Source organism: Vicugna pacos, chromosome 6, assembly GCF_048564905.1.
Source record: "Vicugna pacos chromosome 6, VicPac4, whole genome shotgun sequence".
NCBI classification, from domain to species: domain Eukaryota; kingdom Metazoa; phylum Chordata; class Mammalia; order Artiodactyla; family Camelidae; genus Vicugna; species Vicugna pacos.
Genome location: NC_132992.1, coordinates 30950314 through 30971730, shown reverse-complemented (window position 1 = coordinate 30971730; position 21417 = coordinate 30950314). Strand labels below are relative to the sequence as shown.

At 42.9% G+C, this 21417-nt stretch overlaps 1 protein-coding gene and 1 non-coding gene across 2 annotated transcripts; both read right to left on the bottom strand.

The window, feature by feature from the left end:
* Positions 1-3219: 3219 nt before the first annotated feature.
* Positions 3220-6153, bottom strand: LOC140685302 (ribonuclease K6-like). The gene is made up of 2 exons (XM_072962757.1): positions 5928-6153; positions 3220-5534 (listed from the first exon to the last, which is right to left on the bottom strand). Exon 2 carries the CDS (start codon positions 5527-5529, stop codon positions 5068-5070), a length of 462 nt encoding a protein of 153 aa, XP_072818858.1. The 5' UTR covers positions 5530-5534; positions 5928-6153; the 3' UTR covers positions 3220-5067.
* Positions 4227-4332, bottom strand: LOC116278059 (U6 spliceosomal RNA). Its single transcript, XR_004187482.2, has one exon. It is a non-coding gene; the product is annotated as a U6 spliceosomal RNA (small nuclear RNA).
* Positions 6154-21417: the final 15264 nt, after the last annotated feature.

Genomic DNA, 21417 nt, shown 5'->3' with positions numbered 1-21417 from the left:
TTCCTGGTGTGGTCCCCATCTGGGAACTAACTGTATGTGTGATCACTTCCTGCCAGGGCTGAGAACTGTGACTCTCAGTAGCTTTGGTGAGAGGCGAATGGAGTCCTTAAATGCCACCTCTTCTGACTCTTGGGCTTTTTTTTTTTTTATTGCTTTTTGAATTTTGCATTGAAGTGTAGTTCATTTACAAAATTAGTTTCAGGTGTACCAAAGTGATTCAGTTATACACATAACATACATGTATATTTTTTCTTTACTGATTCTTTCCCACTATATATATTATTACAAGGTGTTGAGTATAGTTCCCTGTGCTACACCGTAGGTCCTTGTTGTTTATCTGTTTTATGGACTCTTCCATTTTTAGTGACCTAAGATCATTCCTTTCCCTGTAGATCCTTTGATGCTCATGGGCTATTTTAGATAAAACGGAGCTACAGTCTGGGATACTGCCATGCTGGGTGAGCTGACAAAGGGTGAAGCTCAGACCCAAAAGTCTCTGGCACAATGAAGGACAGCGTGAACGTGAGAAAACCCTGCTAGGGCCACAGGTGGGGATGTAGAGTGTGTGAAATTATGATCCTAAATTTCCATGTTCTTTTTTTTTGTTTTTGAGTGAGCTATTACTAAATCAGTAAAATAGTCCTCTCTTACTTGGAAAGTTGGAACCTCCCGTTTAGAAGGGACTTCAGGGATCATCAGAAGGAGGGAGGATAAGCAGATTTCAGCTTGTGTACTGACTCTCACTGGGCAATGCCTGCCTAGCATGCTGGAGAAAAATGCCTACACTAGGATGTGCTGGAGCGGCACCTCCCCGAAGGCACAGGGGAGGTGAGGAAGTAGGTGCCACCCACTGACAACCCTGACTTAGTGTAACCTCCCCACCTTTTACAGAGGAGCAATCGGAATCTCAGAAAGGTTAAGTGACCTGCTCGTGGCCACTGCTACTTAGTGACATGACTGAGACTAGATTCTATTCAGGGAGAATATTCCCCAGTGTCCTTCCTTCCCCGAGGGCCCTGGAGTCACAGCTTGCTCTGCCTCAGCTCACTGGGGGCTCTCACAGGTTCCCAGTGGACTTGGCCTGTGAATCAGCTCCCTTCTCAGCCACCCTTCCTCACATCCACTGAAAAGACTAGACTCGATTTTTGTCATCACGCAATCATTTCATACGACCCTCTGATTGCACTTGCATCTGGCTTGGGACAAGGTCATAGAACTAGAGAAAGTCCTACTTCCAGACCGTTTGACCAGTTCTGTCCTTGTCTTTCCGTACTACATTTGTAAGGGTTGGAAGTGACTGTGTTTTTAGATAAAGGGAATACTTAGCGCTGGGGGCTTCTGTAAGAGGAAGAAAGCCTGCCCTGCATTTCTGTGGCAATGGGGATCTCTCTCCTACAAGCAATGAGGATGGAGGAGGGGAAAAAGGGGAACTTTATGTTTCTACATCTGTTTCCTCGAGACAGAATTTTTCTGAAGTTCATCTCTCCTCTGTTTCCAAACCCAGAGCTCATTTTCCCTTGTGCTAGTGCTATAAAAACACTAGTGGAGCTTTTTTGAACACACACTTGCAGTTTTGCTGCATCTATTCTGCACATTCACCAGCTCTGGCTTCTGGGTCCCTGCACCTTGTGGGCCACGGGACCACTGTGTGCCTCCATGGGGGGAATAAACTGATAGGTGATGACAGATGGTCCAGGAGCAGACCTGCACAGCCAGGGAGCTGGTGTGGGTGGCGGGTGGTGGGTGGGAAGTGCTCTGGAAATGAGGACACTCAGAGGGGAAAGGCCAAGTCTTATTCCAGACACGGTCACACACAGTCAAGGAGGGTCATCTGGGGACAAACCAGAGGTGTCTGTTCCTTGAGGCAGCTATTGTTCCCCACAAGGAAAGGAGTACTAGCCTGTTCCAGGAGACTAACCCAGGCAGGTGAATCTTACAATTGAGATGCTAACATGGGAAGATGGGTTCTTGCTTAAAGACACAAATGATCATATCCAGTGATTCTTTGAAGAAGGATAATGTTAATTTTCAGAAGCTTCCTCAAACCAAACACGCTTCCAGATTCTGCATTCTCAGTGGACAAGTAAACACATCGCAGCATCCCAGCTCCCCTGTGGCCCCGCAGCTCTGTGTGTACCCACAGAATCACAGTGTCTTCTGCCTCTGCTGGGCTGGTCTTCTCCTGCCTCTCTGTGTGGTAAATTCTCCCTTCAATTCCAGCAGCCGGTAGTCCCCCAGCCCAGCCCTTCCCCACATTAGAATGCATCCACCATGCACACCTTAGATGAGTCCTTCAATTACCAGAGTAAATGATCACCCCATCAGGTTCTTTCTTTCCAAGTGCCCCCTCCCCAGTATTTGCACTTTGAGCTTCCTCTCTAACTGTGAATGAAAGGCTGCTCCCAGTCCCCACTCTGGCGCCCTGGGCTGATTCAGCCCTCACAGAGCATGTACTCCTGCAAGTCCTCCAGTCAGCCAAGACACTTGGAGATACAAAACACCATCAGTTCTTTCCTCCACACGTTTCTTTACACAGCTGCTGTCTGTAAAATCCCCCAGCCTCTGGTAGGCACCAAATAACTGTTGTCATAAGAGCAGGCTACAGGTTCACTTTAAACGTTGTATGCTTACCTCAGAAAAGCAGGCAAAGTGCAATGAAAGACCTCAATACATACAAGCCTCACCATGCTTGGCTTCTTGGCGGGTCTTATTTTGAAATGTCTCTAAATTTGGACACATCAAACTTTTTCCCTTATGAGTGAATTTGGATTATGCGTTTTTACATCATTTATTTACTTATGAACAAGCTACACAACAATGGTGTGCTATCTCATACCTCAGAGCTACCTGAGTGGCTGTCTCCCAGGCTCTAGTCCTCAGTGACACCTTGTATAAAGCTGAAACTTACAACTCTTCTGCTGTGTGTCTTTCTTTAAATTGCCAAGTATGATGAAAATATAACAAGACAGCAAAATTAAAAATATGTATGACTTGGAAATTCCACATCTTGGTGTACCTATGATAGACATGGAATCACCCAGAGGTAAAATTTTGCCACATGTGCACACAGAGAAATGTACACAGACATTCGTTGCAACACTGCTGGTTGGAGTGAAAATTTGAGAACATCCCAAATATCCATCAAGAGACGACTGATAAATAAATGATGATTTATTAATAAAAAGAAAAAAATACATCCATAAAAAGAAAAGAGCAAGATACATTTTAATATTAATGTGTGTTAAAAACAGTATTGAGTGAACAAAAAAGTCAAGTTGCAGAATGATTTCTACCATACAATGGCATTTGGATAAATTAATTTTTAAATTGCACATGGAAACACTATATATTGTTTATGAATTAAAAGTGTACAAATAGGGCTGGAGACACTAAATTTATGATTTCATTTAAGAAGAGTTAAGAGGAATGGGAGTGGAGGGAGGAATACAATGGACTCCAATGCTTTTGTATTTTTCTAAGAGTAAGCATGTGGAACACAATATTTATTCATTTGAGCACCATATATAAGTTTGTATTGGTCTACATTGTTTAATTTTTGAAAAGTAATAAGGCACATTAAAAATGAAACGAGTGCATGAGACAGGGCAAGGGAAGGCCTTTATAAAGTCCATCACGAAGTGTCAGGCTCTCTGGATTTCCCCTCCTCACGAGCATCTGCTTCTGCCTTCCCCTGCGGCTCTTTGGCCCTGCTTCTGCCTCCCCACACCCCTGTAGGCTTGCCTCAGACGTGCACATCACTTCTTCTGGTTGTGTTGATTGATTGATTGACTAATATTCCTTTTTTTTTTTAATTTTTATTTTTTTGATTTATAATGTTGTGTTAGTTTCCTGTGTACAGCACAGTGATTGCAGCATAGTGATTGCAGCATAGTGATTCCATTTATTCCATATATATATATATATATACAGAAAAAGAGAGAGAGATTCTTTTTCATTATAGGTTATTACAAGATATTGAATACAGTTCCCCATGCTATACAGTAGGACCTGATTTTTTAAATTTATTTTATGCATAGTATTTTCCATCAGCCAATGCCAAACTCTCAATTTATCCCTCCCTCCCTGCCTTCCCCCCATAGCCACAATTTGTTTTTTTTATCTCTGTGAGTGTCTTTCTGTTTTGTAAATAGGTTCATTTGGGTCATACATTGGATTCCACATATAAATGATATCATGTGATGTTTGTCTTTCTCTGACTTACTTCACAAAATATGAAAGGCTTCAGGAATTTGTGTGTCATCCTTGTGAGGGGGTCATGCTAATCATCTTGAATCGTTGTAATTTTAGTCTTCGTGCTGGGGAGGGGAGCGCACCATTCTGTTTCTATTGGCCCTGTCTAGACAGTATGGCATTTTAAAAAATTCACAAGTTAAGAAGACGACTTAAGCAAAAATATTCACAGTATTGAATTTATCAATAAAATTCTTTTTGACTGTACAGTTCTTTTCCCCAGTGGAACTAAGTAAAGTACCAACTAAGGCAGGAAGTAAAGCGGAAGGAGTGGCCTCACATCATCTGGTCAGTATGACATTTGAGAAATGCAGTGTCCTCACACCTGACACTCAATTGCCTTTCCCACACCCTGTGGGAAAGAGACATGTACTGGGTTGTCTACTTAGCTCATTTTCCCTGGGAAATGTGGCGTCTCTAAGCCAGGGCAACCCTCCCGGCCCCAGGCCTGGTCTCGGGACGCCGCTGCAGACACGGACCCTGAGCCCCTCCCAGGTTTCCCGTGTCTTTTGAGTCTCATGTGTTTGTAGGGATCCCACACGTACATGTGTAATTAAAATTGCTTTTCTCCTGTAACGCAGCAAAGCTCTAAGGCTGAAAATACGGAGGCCTGGACCCTTCTTTGCCCTCTTCCCTTCTGTCTGCCTTCAAAACACTGAGCTCCAAAGCAGAAAACTGTCTGATATCATCACTCTAATTCTTTCAACGCCCTCCCTTTTCCTTCTCTGGGAGCCAGGAAAATCAGCAAAAGCAAAGAAAAATCAGAAAAGATCATAAGAGAATTTGTGCCAAGTGAGAACGAAAGTGATGGAAACCTCAGACAACCTTATCTAAGTGCACAGGAACCAACGCATAGGGAGGGTCGCCCTTCTGAGGGGGGTCGCAGGCCACAATGTAGCACTTGTACTGGGCAGCCTCTCGGTAGCGGCAGGCAGGGTACCTCCCCGCAGTGAGGCTGCACTGAGTCAGGGGAACGGGCTTCGGATCCTGGTGGCAATTGTTCTGGCCGTTCTTACAGGTGATGTTTGGCAAATCACAGGCAGCAGCCACATCCTGGAAGGAGGTGTGCAGAAAGGTGTTTTCAGGCTTACAGTGCTGGGTGTAGCTATTGACAACACTCATCGCCTTGTTACACTGGAGAGGCCTCGGCTGTATGTGCTGAATTTCAAACCATCGAGCCCTGGTGAGACCCTCAGGCAAAGCACAAAGGGGAGGCACTGCCCACCACAGTCCCAGCAGCAACACGAGGAGAAGGCGTCCCAGAAGCCATGGGCCCATCTTTTCTGTGTAAGAAGAGAGAAGATGATGGTGACAAAGAAGAAGAGGAGAAGCCATAGGAGCAAAATTATTACTCACAACCGTTTAGATTTTTATTCTGCCTCTTAACATTTCATGAATTTTGTTTTTTTTTAAGCCATCTTCTTTTTCAGTTGAGTCTCACAGTTCTGTGAAGAAACTGGAGCCCAGTGAGGAGGCATTTGAGGAAAGATGACCTTTCCTGATTGTTAGAACTCACTCTTCTCTTTGTCTTGTACTCCTGCTTTTGATGGTCCCCGTGTCAGAAACCTTGTCTCTTCCCTCTTTGCTCCTGAAATATTTACCTCCATCTGTTTGACCCGGACCTCCCGGCCACCTTCACAGCCCACTCTCCCCAGCCCTGGGGCTCCTCCTCTTACCAGGTCTCCACGCTGGGGCTCCCACGGTGCCAGAAGTGGTGCTTAGTCCCAGGCTCCGAGGCTTGTCTCTTGTTCCCCCAGGCTTGCCCGGGCTGCCCGCGTGCAGCAGGGGAGGGGCTCTGAGCCCCAGGCGAGAGAAGCCCAGTGCTTGGAAGATGAACTTCTTGTGCACAGTGGGGATGAGACTCCTAGCCTTTTCAACTGGCTGTTTAACATAGTATCAGTAACACTGTGGACATAGGAAGAATAAGGCTACTTAAGAAAAGATGAGACTCAAAACAGAGTTTTAAAGACCTGATCACTTCCTGATATGGGTGGGTGCTTCCTTCCTGAACCGAAGTTTCAGTTTTTGAAGTTTTATGATTTCAGTTCCTTAGGAGAAACTATGCATGTAATAACTACCCTGTACTTGGTAATGTGAATTTCAACAAGAGATTTGAATTATTCCTTTATGTGTGTGTTTGTTGGGCCAGTAACTGGGCTACTCAGATTGAGGAGTTCGGGATCTAATGAAAGAAACAGTGAGGTAAATGGAAAAATACATTATGTATATACATACACATATGCATATATATATATTTGAACTTTGTTTATTCTTTCTTTGTAAATTTTTTTTGTAGGGAGGGAGGTAATTACGTTTGTCTATGTATTTACTTATGTATTTCATGCAGGTACTGTGGATTGCAGCCAGGACCTCGTGCATGGCAGCCATGCACTCTAGCACTGAACTCTGACCTCCCCGGTTATGTATTAATCAACATAAGCAGCAGTTGCAGCTGCGATGGAGGTAACTGCAGCTCCTCAGGAAGTGTGAGGAGACAGGAGAGAGGAGCACAACACTGGAACCGAGTTTTGAGGATCAATTAGAAGTTCGATGAAGAGGATGGTAAGGGCAGCCCAAAGAGGAAGCTGTGTGAAGAGAACCACACATATGAAGCGCAAGGGCAAACGTAGGAGATCTGCCTTGTACATCTGCACTTACCTTTCCACTGGTGCTAAAATCCCCTTATTCAGAATCTTATTGTCTCCTTAAGGGCTCACATAAAAGGTTCCTACTTGGACTTCCTGCCTTTAACCTCTTCTCCTTCCAATCTATCCGACATATTCCTTCCAGATTAGTATTCTTGGAGCATGAAGATAACAGTGGAACATACTCTTGCCTCCTGCTTTTCATGGCTCCAATTATCTTTAGGATAAAAGCTGCTTGTTTATAGTAAAGTTGCAGGATAAAAGGCTAATATACAAAAATAGATTGCTTTCATATATCCCAGCAATGAATTAACAGAATTTGAAAAAAAAAATCATATTAGGAGAAAAGAAAAATGAAGTACTTAAGTATAAATCCAATAAAATATGTACAAGATTAATATGAGGAAAATGATAAAATTCGGATGAAATAAGTCAAAAGTTGAGCTTAATAAATGGAGAGATAGCCCATGTTTATGCTAAAGGAAACCAGAATATATCACCCCAGCATATGGCTCTTTGACATAAAAATTATTTTGCACTGAAGGCAAGTAAGAACCATTAAGTACAGAAAAATCTCCTTTTTTGTCTAATGGCAAAAAAATTAATTCTTTCACGGGAGATGGACTCTTATCTGCCTAGAGAGGGCGCCAGAGCAAACTAACCCTTATCTTTCTAGTTCCTTCTTCGTCATTGCCTACCCATAGAACAAACCCCTTGTGTCAGCCGAGGGAGGCTGATGTGTGGTTTTAGGAGGTGAGCAGCCCAAACGAAAAAATGCACGAGGAGTTGCCATACTGCCGGGCAGACCTCAGCCGGAGACACCATGGGGTTAACAACACTTTGTTGCCACAGGGAGGTGCGCGCCTATGATGCACCTGTCCTGCTTTTATCTGTTTCCTGTCTGCACATGCGCGGTCTGAGTTTCTTTGTTCACTAGGCTTACAGAATATCTCTAGCACATGCGTACTTCTATTTTCTTTGTTCTAAATCTTATATAATTGACGCATGCGTGGAGCAATTATTTACTGCATACGACAAAGATGCTCTGTAATTGTGGTCTTGGGTCACACAGCCTTAACTTATCTCAAGGCTCTGGCCATGGCCTTGGGTCCCACGAGGTTAACTCGTCTCAAGGCCAGCTCACACCTTGTCATGAAAAGTCTTCATAAATGTATTGTTTCCTAGTTAAAAAGATATAAAAGCTTCCTGCTCTATCCAGTTATTTCGATTTTCATTCTTGTCTGAACACTCCCACGGACATGTACACATTTAATAAAATATGTGTGCTTTCCTCCTATTGATCTGCCTTTCTTAGTTTAATTTTCAGACCCAGCCAGGGACCTGCACAGTGTGTGGAGGAAATGTTTTTCTTCTCAGACAACGACTTTATGCACTTGTCAATACTTATCCAAAATGAATAACAAATCCTACTGTAAACTGTAGACTTTAGTTAATAACAATGTATTAATATTGGTTCATCAATTATAAGAAAAGTACCAAAGTAATGTAAAATGTTATAATAGGAAAAGTGTGTGCTGTGTGGCTAGGGGAGGGGGACAGGCATATGGGAACTCTCTGTACTTTCTACTCAGTTCTTCTCTAAATCTAACATTGCTCTGAACAAATAAGTCTTTTAAAATGAAAACATTTTTGTAAGACGTGTGTCTGCTGAGCTCTCACCTGTCTTCTTTTGCAGCCTTATGTGTTAGGACAGCCGTCCTTCCCCCTACAGTTCCACAGCTTGATAGCACCCCGAGGCCACTGCAGCAGAAAACAGCATCAGCATCCCTGGCTAGGGGTCCTCCTAACCTTGGCCTCACATCTGAATTGACCATGAAATCATTTAAAGGCCCAGACCCCAGGCCTGCTGTATCAGAGTCTTGGGCACTGAGGTCTTTCCATATGTTTGTTTGGTTACCTGCACAGTGATTCTGTTCCCCATTCTTAGTTGAGAACTGTCCTTCTTGGCTGATACTGATTTTCACCCAATTTCCAAGTTCTCAAGACGGAGGTTGTAACTGATTCCTGAGATACAGCTTCCACTTTGTCTTAAATCAGGCAGGTGATTTCCTGTCGCTATAATGACTTAGGTGTAGGAGAGATGGGAAAAGGTAAGAATGGGAGAATCTAACTCTGTTATCTGTCTCTCGTATGTTATCCCAAATCTTGGAGGTGTAAGAGAGGAAAACTATCTTTTCCTTCTACCCTTCTAAATTCTCAGCTGAGCCCCCTGTAACAAAAGAGATCAGTAGCAGAAAAGCATATGCATTTATTTCATATAAGCTTAATGTCGCACAGGAACCTTCCTAAAGAAGTGGTTAAACCTGAGCCATTTAATGCCAGGTTTTATAAGGAATGGGAAGTCATGGAAAGAAGTGAAAGAATAAAGGGTCCAAGCTAAGTGTAGTAAACTGGGAGAAACTTGCAAGGTCTATTCACTGAGATTCTGTCCTCAGAGATAAGGATGCTCCTTGCCCCTTAGGTATAGGGAGGGCTCCTCACATATGAAGATCTTATGATCTGCTTCAGCAGGTCGGAAAATGCTTGCTGCACTACCTGCCATCTCTTGAATTCCTTCAGCTTGAAATATTCAGTATGGCAAGTTGCCACATTCTGGAGCAATGTGTCCTGAATCCCATCAGACGCTCCCTGTGTAGGGAATGGACCCTGGTATTGGTTTGGCCCTTGTGCCAGCCCTGCAGTTCTAAAGCAAGTTCAGGGCATCTGCCGTGTCTCCACTCTGGAGTCTCTGTGTAGACATATCTATGTCTTCTGCACATCCTGGCTCAGATGGGAGGGGACGAGGTCTCGGGCCTGTTACTTGGTCTACTTCATTCACTAGACCTTCACATGTTGCTGACGGCAAAAGTAACAGTCTCAAGCCCTTGTCACTGAAATAACAGAAGACTAGTTTCTTTAATCTAGCAATTACTTCTTACAAGAATTATCAGTCGTATTCAGACCCCTCAGAACACTCCCTCTCCCATGGTTGCCGATGTATTTCTGTGTCAGGCATCAGGCCAGTGAGTGCCCAGAACAGTGAGTCACAGGCTGATGCCAAGTGATGAGTTCCAAGTTCTTTTGTGAGTTTTGTTTTATTGTTTATGTGGAGTTTCTGACACTCAAGATGGCCTCGAACCCTTAGCCCACTGGTCAGTTTGGGCATGTGATACCATTTCATTTTTGTCCAATTGCTTGGTCATACTGTTTCTTGTGACTCCCTCTGTCCTTTTCACACCAGTCATAAGGACCTCTATTTTTTGAACAAGTCCTAAATTTTCTGTATCTTCTGACAGGAAAGATTTCCTAAGACTTGGAAATGGACAAAAGAGGTTACTGGGAGTCCTCTCAGTGGAGTGTGAGGATTTATCCAGCAGACACTCAGGGGATGAGCAGACACTGTGCCGGCCTATACCTTCGATTGACTTGCAGGGTAGAAATGAACTTGTATAAAGCTGATAACAATGCATGTATATCCTGTTAATAACAGTGCAAATGTACTTAGTCCAGCAGAGACTGTCATTTTCCGTAAAGCAAAATCACATTTGAACTGTTTTTGGCATCTTACTGATTTCCTCATAAGTTAGTGAGTTGAATAAAATGGATTTATTTATCAGTTTATTCGATGACATGACTTTATTTTTTAAAACTTTCATGAGAGCCACAGTTTTAACTTAAAAAATTTATTCTTTAACACTGGATATGTTTACAGGTATTATTTCTTCTTTCTGGAATACCTTTCTCACCTCATCTGCTTGGCTGCTTACCCATCTTTCTAGGCTGTGCTTGAAACAGCAGGACCCTGTGGGGACCTTCCTTGTACAAATCCTTTGTGTGTCCCCCATTTCTTGATGCAGAAAATTAACTTCATTCAGCCTCTGTGCCCTTCTTAGAAAAATCTTAAAAAAATGTTTTAAGATTAAAAGACTTATTTGTTCACAGCAATGTCAGATGTAAAGAAGAATTAAATAGAAAGTATAGAGAGCTGCCGTATGTCTGCCCCCTCCCCTAGCCACACAGAACCCAAAGGGCAGATTCAACAGTTGCTAATCAGGGAAGGGAGGGAATGCAGAGACAGGGGAGGAAGAGTCAAGAAATAATAGCACAGCCTTGCCACAGGGACCTGGTTCCACCTCAAGGAATATATAACAATATCTTTGAGTCCTTCTGCAGGAACTAAGGCCCCCACCCAGGTGGAGGATGGTAACTTCAAGCTGAGCACAAGATTCCTGGAACACTGCCCTGTTACCTAACTTCCGACCAATCAGAAGAAAGACCCACACCCTGAACCTGAACCCCATATTTTCCCTATGAAATCTTTTCCCCGAAAATCATCATTAAGTTGGGTTTTTTGCGCAGGAGCTGCCTGTCCGCCTTGCTTGGCTCTGCAATAAACCATTCTCTGCTCAAACTCCGATCTTTCAGTGTGTTTGGCCTCACTGTGCATCAGATACATGAACTTTTGTTTAGTTACATTCTCAAATATCCTCTCCTGAGCTGTCCCCTCTCCAGGCACAGAGCAGCTCTCCCAGCCTGAATTTGATCAGGCCTTACTAGCACTCACTATTCCATTTTATTGTTAAACGAGAAATATAGCAAAGTATAATTGAAGGGTAAATTTGGCTAGAAGACTTCAGATCTGCTGTCTCATTCTTCTACTCTTTGCTCCAGCTCTCCAAAGCAGGATGACTTTCACTAACCACACATTTACACAAGGTTTTTCCCTCCTTCCTCCTAACTGAGTTCTAACTTGAGCTCCCTGCTGGCTTTGAGGGAAGGGTCTCTTTGGGTGGGGCAAGGGGGTATAATTTGGCTCATTTATTGGGTGGATGTACTGGGGGTTGAACCCAGGACCTCATGCATGCTAACATATACTCTATCACTGAACTGTCCCTTCCCCACTTCTAATTGAGTTAGATTTTCTCTGTAGGGCAAACTGCCTTTCAGGTACCCACAAGACCATATGGAGCAAACAGGAAAGCATACCTCCCACATCTGGAATGGAAATTTAGGGATTTTGATCTTCGGTATGTTGTCGGAAGATCAGCCTCACAGCAGGCTAGTGCCTACAAAACTGTGAACCCACCTTGGGGATGGGGTGGGTGGTTATAAAGCCATAGCTCAAACAATAAAGCATGGATCACAATCAATAGAATCATTTTCTCATCAGAAGACTTAGAATGACGTCATGATGCCTCCGGGTGACCCATTCTATAGAGGCCAGTGGTTGTCACTTTTTTCCATCTCTTTATCTCCTAAGCACCCAAGGCGTGGTCTTCTTGGTATTTAGCCTACTTTGTAAGGTAACAGTTCTATGACCTTCTCCCTGGAGATGGACTCAGAGACCAAGCATGATTACAGCATGATTACTGGAATAAAATAGAAACAGTCAGATCAATAGCTTTAGTGTTAACAGTGGGCCTGAAACTCTGAGTAGCAACCGGTCAGTCAGGTCAGTTGACCGTTGTAAGGGCGAGCATAGGACTAAGCAATCCTTTAGCCTAAATGTGATCATTGTATTAATCCTTCTTCAGGTATAAATGACTTTATGGCTGGTAAAAGCAGATTTCTTCAATATTTGAGGGCAAGGATTTGAGGATTATAACATGTAACATTCACAATGCAAGGTGGGATAGACATTTTCTCAGGATACAGAACAAAAGGGAAAGATGGTGCAGCAAGCCACCTCTTCCTTCGCCCCTGGCACACCACTCAGCAGCAGCAGCATGGATGTGATCACAGTGCTGTGTTAGATCAGAAATAAACTGTGTGTAACAGGATACATGCAGCTATTATCATTTTGATGCATGTTGTGAAAACATCTATCTTCAAATAAGTCCTGCGAACAATGTCTTTGTTCCAGATAATTCCAACTCCTGACATATGGGCTATACCAGGTGGCCAATGAAAGCTGAAATTTTGCCAGCTGGAGTGTCCCTACTTTAATATAAATTACTTTGGGACCACCAATCCTAGCTGGTAAAATGAGTTTTGACTAGTTTTAATGGTATCATTTGTGGTTAGGTGCATATGTGTGGTATTTCTATGGTAGCCACTGGACCCATGGACATAAACTTCTATTAGAATTTGATGAAAGCCATCGACTTGCTGTCTAAAAATCGAAACATAGCAAAATGAAATTGTTACCGGAAAAGGGAAATAAAAATTACCTCAGTTCTTAGTACCGGAAAATAGATTTTTGAGGAGAGACTGAAATCATGATAGAAGCAAGACTTTGATTACTGAAGTAAATACAATAGTGAAAGAAGGAACACTCCTGAAAGAAGAGAGGGAAAACTGTGCCCTCCTTTTCCTTGTTTTTATCTCCTGGACTGAAGTTTCCACGGCTGGAATGTGCCCCGCCTATTTCTGGAACTGCCGGTAAGATTGCTATTAAGAGAATAAGTAAAGTGAGTGACAGAAGACGAGTTTAGAGAGGTTGGCAGAGGTCGGATTATGATGATTATCTGCTTGAACCTGAGCAGGACCTTTCAGGGCCCTCCTGGGTACAAAAGCCTTTCTGTTTTCTCATTTGTAGGTCTTCCCTGAGCTCAACAGGAAATAGCAGAAACTTGCGTGGGAACAAAGAAAGACGTACTGGGGTCTGTCCTTGGAGATGAAGCAGCCAGCTGTAAGATAAGAGAAATGCCCTGCCTTTCCATCAGCTGGGCACTTCCTTCCCCTTGGTGTTAATTAGCCAGGGTCAGTACACCTGCCTAAGCCCCCTCTCCCTGGCCTTGCACAGTCCTCTCTCTAGGAGGACCAGCCCAGCATCCCAAGGGCCTGGGATGCCAGAGGCCTTCATACCTGCTGGACTCATCTTCCCGTTGTTTCTCACCTGCCTGGTTCTGGGTATCTCCCCAGACAATATCCCCTCCATGCAGATGATCATGCACAGTTTCCTTGGAGAGTTTTTGGGGTGTCAGGAAATATATCCCTTTATTCCAAAAAAGAATCCATCTATATCCACCTTTTGTATCGAAGTTCTTCAATAAGAAGATTAAAAAAATAGTATTTTACATTTGGAACAAGTCTTAAAATATATATTTAATTTGACTGAATTTCGAATAGTTCTGGATTTTTACAGAGGAAGATAAAAGAAGAGAGGCAACAAGGAGCTTCTGCACAGATGTGTGGAAGAGATGAGAAGGGGAGGAAGCTCAGAAAGAGGAACTGAGACCTGAAGGCAGAATAGAGCTTTGCAGAGGTTACAATCCTGCCCTTCATGTGCCCCCAAATACCCACTGCCCAGGCTACTTCCTCCACATGATCATCTGAGAATCAACTCACGAGTGGGTATGTCCAAAAACTTTCAGTGTCTGAGACAAAGGGAGGGAGGGAAGAGGAAAAGCCCCAGATGAAGGGAACTGAAGATAGTGATCTCCAGAAATTAACCCAAATTGTAAACCAATTATACTTTAATTAAAAAAAAAAAAAGATGGAGTTCTCTGACTCTGCCTTCCTCCCTGCAGTTGCCCAGCTCCGCGCTATGACCTCTTATTGATCAGTGTTCACCAGGGAGTGGCCTGAGTTCAGAGAGTCAGGGAAGAGGACCCTGCGGCCAGGACTGAGCTTTCTACAAGACAGGAAGAGCTAGTGGTGGGAGAAGTGCTGGTCATCATCTCAGCTTAACCTCCATCCCTGTCCTTCCCACTCTCCATACAATCAATCATTTAAAAAACTAACCTCGCATCTTAGGCTTAGACTCACATGTGGGAAAGCTGCGTTGTAGGATGTCATCATGGCGCTTATTTATGTCACATGTGCGGTTATTTATGTACCTGGGTTGTGCGGAACCATGGTGGGAGGAGTCAGGGGCAGCACTGGCTTCAGATATCTCTTTGGATACGTTCTCCATCCTTCCCTTGCTGCCTCCCCTTTCGATCACTGGTCAACCCCTTTTGCTGCCTCCATGTTTCTATCCTTTATTCTAATGTCTTCTGCTTCCTTATGTTCTGAGTTTGACAAGGAACCCTGGGACACTGTTCTCTGTGTGTGTATGTCTGTGTGTGCGTGTGTTTGTAGGGGCTGTGTTGAGCCTTTGGAGTCAGCCTAATGGCAGAACGCCCTTGAGAGTTTCTCCACCTTCCTTGTAAAAACAGCCTCACCCTCTACCTACACTCTTCCTTGCTTTTTCAAAATCGTGTGGAAATGAACAGAACCACTTAGTTGGGAACAAAGAAACTCTATTTATTCAGTAAACTTACTATAGAAGGAAGTCAACCACTATCACTTGCGTTTGGCAAAGACTCAGTTGTGAGGAATTAGGAAAGCTCCATGGTAGAAAAACGGGAGGCCTTCAGAAGGTGTGCCCTGAGTGGAGGCTGTTCGCATGGAGCTGGAGGTGGGCTGCCCAGAAGCCAGACAACTTTGTGATTGGTTAGACATGCATATCTGGTGTTCTCCAGTTGGTCTTAATTTGAAGTTTTAGGGACAAAAATTAGGGAAACTTTCAGTTATTCATCATGTCCTGGCTAACTCAAAGGCCAGCAGCCAACCTATTTTGCCACAGGGGTTCTTGTTTGGCTTTCTGGGCTGGTGTGCTCTGTCGAGTGGTTGCTGATTGTGGGTCAGAAGTTTATGTTTATGTATAGTCTTGCCATTGTCTCTTTGTCCATTTAGTCTCTCCAACCCTCTTTTTGTTTATTCCCTCACTTCCAAGACGTTGGCCAATTTAGGGAAAGCTAGAATTCCAGATCTTCATTGTCCAGAAACAGTTTGGTTAACTTCATAGTCAACTGTACTGCAAGATCTTCCTGATCCTTCTATTGTATCATCATGGTGGTCATCTGAGGAGAGAGGGGCTGTGGAGAAGCATTTAAGATTCTGGATAAAATGCAACAGACCAGTATAATGACCACTCTCACTAAAACAAGAATAATTAATAGTCCCTCTGAGGTACTTCAAGACCAGGAACCCAACTGGCCAACCCAGGCCAACAGAACAAATCCTACAGACCATGAGGATCAACCTTAGACATCCAAATGTCTTCTTCTTTAGGGCAATGGATAGCCTGTTAGACTTGCCTATTTCATGGGCAAGTGCTGCAAGAAACATTAGCAATGCCATAGCCATCACCATGACTGGCCCACAAGAAATCTAAAGCAATGTGATTGTCCATCACTGCTCATACCGATGAGCTGAGACTGACGTGTATTCCATCTCGGGCAGACGTGGTATCATTCATAACTTCTGCCAGAGTTAGTGGTAAGTTTCTTCTATTTGTACAATTCTCACTGATGAGAACACTGCCCTGATTATTCAAATAAAAATTGAGCCAGCAATTCCCCCAAGTACTGTGCCTGAATAATCCAGAATGGCCCCATATGGATTTGATACCTAAATTGGAATTTCCAGTCTTGGTGATTTATAGAGTTAGGGTCTCTGTATACAGGCAAATCTTGGATTACTATTCCTAACATTCATGAGGTATTAGTCTGCGGCAAACAGGACCATGCATCCTGATCCCAGAGGAAGTAGTATCCAGCGGGGACGCATGGAGATCCAGGAAAAAGGGAGTTGTTCATGCCATGAGGTTGGAAACAAGGCCTTCCAGCCCATGTTTGGATTGCTGCTAGACTCTTCGAGGTGTTAAGCGTTGGGCTCATCACCTTACAAAGATTGTTGAGTTCAAATTTAGAATTACCTAGGGTCTGGAAAAGAAATTTTAATGATTTTTTTCCCCCTGGGAGAGAGGGACACTAGCAAAATCACCAGTTGATTTGTTTAGATTCAATTGTCCATCTACATGCAGGTAGAAATGTCACCAACTGTGATTGCTTGTGGCCTCACTGATGGTATCAGAATTTCCAGCAGATTTGTAAAACGTCGTGAGTATTTTGAGAGAGGTTGTGTTGAATCTTCAGATTACTCTGGATAGTACGGCCATTTTGTTAATGTTGATTCTTCCAATCCAAGAGCACAAGACATCTTTCCATTTCTTTGTATCATGTTCAATTTCATTCATCAATGTTTTATAATTTTCAGAGTATAGAGTATAAGAGATTAATAGTATATAGAGTATAATAAATTAACCTCCTTGGCAAATTTATTTCTAGGTATTTTGTTGTTTTTGATGCAATGGATATGTTTGTGTCAGTTAGAAAATTCTGGGTTTTGCAGTGAAAAAGAAAAGTGGATGAAGGGCTGCATATTGCAAAATATCCTTCTTATGGGTGAGTTGTGTTCCATTACATATATATGCTGCATCTTCCTTATCCATTAATCTATTGATGTGCACTTAGGATGCTTCCCTGTCTTGGTAGTTATAAATAAAGTGTGGAAGCCATTGTTTCTATAGAAAGGGATATGTCTCCATTAAAAATACTTTACTGCTAAAAGATGCTAACCATCATCTAAGCCTTCAGCAAGTAATAATCTTGCTGATAAATGGTCTTGCCTCGATGTTGATGCCAACTGACTGATGAGGGTGGTCACTGCTGAAGTTGGGGGTGGCAGTGGCAATTTACTAAAACAAAACAACAGTGAAGTTTGCTGCGTCAATCGACTCTTCCTTCCAGGAACAATTTTTCTGTAGCACAGAATTCTGTTTGATAGCATTTTACCCACAATAGAACTTCTTGCAAAATTGGAGTCAAACCTTTAAACTACTGCTTTATCAACTAACTTTAGGTCATATTCTAATCCCTTGTTGTCATTTCAATAATCTTCACCAGGAGTAGAGCTCATCTCAGGAAACCACTTCCTTATCTCACCCATTGGAAGGAACTCCTCATCCGTTCAAGTTTTCTCATGAGACTGCATCAATTCAGGCTCTACTTCTTCTTTTTCTTTAGTTCTTGTACATATATTCTTTACTGAAAAAAGTCATTCATAAATTAACATAGAAAATGTAAAAACATCTGAGTAAACAATATAATGACAAAGGACTATTTTGTGTGTGTGTGTGAAAAGTGTATTTTAAAATATATTTAGATTTCAGTGCAAAAATGTACCCCTGGCGCCCCTCAAAAGAGCAAGCTCAACAAACCATAGTGATGGGAATAAGCCAGCTACATTCAATGCCATCATCAACGATGAGTGGATACAAACAGTAAGTGTGGCTGTCCCTTATCTATTAGAGTCGCTCGTAGAGGAGCTCTGACAACAGTCCATCTAATGTCCAAGTGAATATTCTTGCAGATAACTTTCAGGCTCCACTTCTAATTCTAGTTCTTTTAGCTTTTCCCACACATGTGCAGTGACTTCCTCCACTGAAGTCTTGATCCTCTCAAAGTGATATGAAGATTGGAATCAACATCTTCCAAACTCCTATTAATTTGATATTTGGACCTCTTCCCATGAATCATGAATGTACTTAAAGGCATCTAGAATGGTGAATCCCTTCCAGAAGGTTTTCAATTTACTTTGCCCAGATCCATCAGAGCAATCACTATGTATGGCAGCTATAACCTTATGAAATGTATTTCTTAATGAATAAGACCTGAAATTTGAAGTTACTCCTTGATCCCCATGCTGCAGAGCAGATGTTGTGTGAGCAGGAAAACAACATGAATCTCACTGTACATCTCCACCAGAGCTCTTGGGTGACCAGTGTGAAGGAAAAGCTGGGCTGGGCTAACAAGATAACTCATAAATCTAAGTATCGGAATACTGATCTGAGTTCTGCTGGACTAACTTGTAAATCTAAGTTAATTAGTGTTGGTTTGCTGTTCATGTGTTTTTTGCTAGCCAGCTGGGTTTTCAGAGAGACATATTGGGCCTTGAAATGTTGGTTTGCTGCCTCCCTGCCTCCACTTTTGTGATAATGATGCTGCTAAAGCTGTTCCCTGCCTATTGGCCGAATACCCCAAGCTTGTACTTTACTTGTAAAACCTCATGCGCACGTCTTGGAGGTGCTCAGAGCTTTGGAGCAGAAGCCCCTCGGAGCCCGCCGGCGTAATACATCCGAGTACTCCAACCCTCCGAGTGGTGCTTGTTTCTTGGCTGGCCTGTCGTTTCCATAAAACCAGGAGCAATGTTGATGAACAGTAATATTTTGACAAGAATCTTTCTCTGAGCAGTAGCTCTCAACAGGGAACTTAAAATATTCAGTAAGCCATGACATAAGCAGATGTGCTGTCTTCCAGGGTTTACTGTCCCATTTATAGAGCACAGGCTGAGTAGATTTAGCACCATTCTTAAGGGCTCCAGATTTGAAAAATGGTAAATGACCATTGGCTTCAACGGAAAGTCCCTTGCTGCATTAGATCCTAACAATCGTCAGGCTGTACTTTGAAGCTCTGAAGACAGGCATTTTTCTCTGTCACTGTGAAAGTCCTAGGTGGCACCTGCTACCAATAGAAAGATGTTGCCTACACTGAGAATCTGTTGCTTAGTGTAGCCACGTTCATGAATGATTTTAGCTAGCTCTTCTGGATAACTTATTGAAGCTTCTCCATCACCTGCTTCTCCATCACCGTGCTGCTTCACCTTGCACTTTTGTGTTGTAGAGACAGTTTCCTTCCTTAAACCTCATGAACCAGCCCCTGCTAGCTTCAATGTTTTCTCCTGCCACTTCCCCACCTCTCTCAGCTTTTATAGAATTGTAGAGAGTTGAGACCTTGTTCTGGATCAGGCTTTGACTGGTTTGATACTCTATTCAGACCACTAAAACTTTCTCCATATCAGCACTTGTGGGAGCCCATGACTGGGTTAACAAATTGTAACAGACCCCAGCCGCGTGTCTCCTTAAAGAACAAATGTGCTTAGTAACAGCTTTGCAAGCAGGCACCTGTGCATCAGCACTCGGGTCTCCTTGCCATAAAAAGCAGAGACAATGCCTTGCTTGCATAGTTGTCGTTTTAGATAGTTCTCTGCTCTTTGCAAAGCAAAGACCCAGGTCCTCAGCTATAAACGCTGGGCATGCCTGCTGTTAGATAGTCTTCTATCCCCCAAAACAAGGAACAAGGAAGTGGCTGGCCTGGTGGGCTGCTTTAACACATCTATAAGAATGTATGTTGTTCCCCCTCCTCATGACTTCCCTAAAGAGAAACAAAGCCTGTGTACTCGTTGTGATTTCTACAATCTCGATCCCACCCTGTCTTTCCCTAAATTCCTGCATTCCATCACACAACTGTTAGTGATTTTTCCTTTGATTGTACACAACAAATGTGGGAGCATTTGAGAGGCTCATGGAGTTGGCTCCTGACTCCCTCTTGCTCTCTTGACTTTTCCCACAGAGTCTTGAGTAATTCATTCCGTTTTGGTGGGACTTCTGCCAGCCAAAACCCACAAGCAATAAAAATATTTTTCTTTCTTATTATTTACCTCTTCACTGGAGTAGCACTTTTAATTTCCTTCAAGACCTTTTCCTTTGCATTCACAGCTTGACTGGTGCAAGAGGCCTAGCTCTCTGCCTGTCTTGGCTTGTGCTATGCCTTCCTCGCTCATCTTAGTCACTTCCAGCTTTTGACTCAAAGTGAAAGATGTGCACGACTCTTCCCTCTTCCCTTGAACACTGAGAGGTCATCATGAGACTATTAATTGGCCTAATTTAAATGTTGCTGTGTCTCAGGGGACAGAGAGACCTGAGGAGAGGGAGAGAGAAGTGGGAACAGTCAGAGCACACGCAACATGTAACGATTAAGTTTACTGCATTTTCTGAGCACAGTTTGTGGCACCCAAAACAGTGACAACAGTAACACCAAGGATCACTGATCACAATAATGTAATACTAATATAATAATAATGAAGAAGAAGTTTGAAATATTGTGAGAATTCCCAAAACGTGGCACAGAGGCACGAAGTGAGCAAATGCTCCTCAAAAAATTGTATCAATAGACTTCCTTGACCCAAATCTTCAATTTGTAAAAACTGCAATGTCTGCAAATTGCGATAAAGCCACGTGCAATAAAGTGAGGTATGCCTGTGCCTGTGGAAAGAGAGAAAGAGAGAGACAGACAGACAGACAGACAGAGAGAGGGATTAGCCTTGGAGACTCCCTAACAAATTGAAAGAACAGAAATGACACCTGCAAAATCCAACGTAAATTATCCTTCTTAAAAAATTACCCCAGAAAAAAATTACCCCAAATTAAAGCGCTTTCCTCAGATAAATATCTTTTGTGTCCATTTAATTATTAGACCAGCCAAGAGAACTCAAGAGCGGTAGGGGAGAAATTGCTATCTCCCCCACAACCCACAAATAACCTCAACTTTCTTTTTAAAGTTTTCCCACCAATGTTGCTTGAAGACAGTAACAAATTTGGCAATTCCATGGCGGATATTTCATGGAGAAATTCACATAATACTGGTTTGAAATCATCTGATGCCTCCAAGCAGCAGTCTTGAGAGCTTTGGGGATTATTTCAGTGAAGTGAGCAACCAGAATTTTTCCATTCTTCTTTCTCCAAAACCAGGGACTAAATTTTAATATATCATAATGACTGTTTGAATCCTTCCAGAGATTTATTCTTTGAAGGTTTAGATGCAACCATAACTTGGTTAGAGCAGCTTATTTGCTATAATAGTCTGCTAGAGAAACCCTTTTCCTTCCACATTCTCTCATTTAATGTGGCTTC

What these genes read in the sequence shown, in the direction of transcription:
- LOC140685302 (XM_072962757.1), bottom strand. Translation starts at nt 5,529, where the DNA reads ATGGGCCCATGGCTTCTGGGACGCCTTCTCCTCGTGTTGCTGCTGGGA.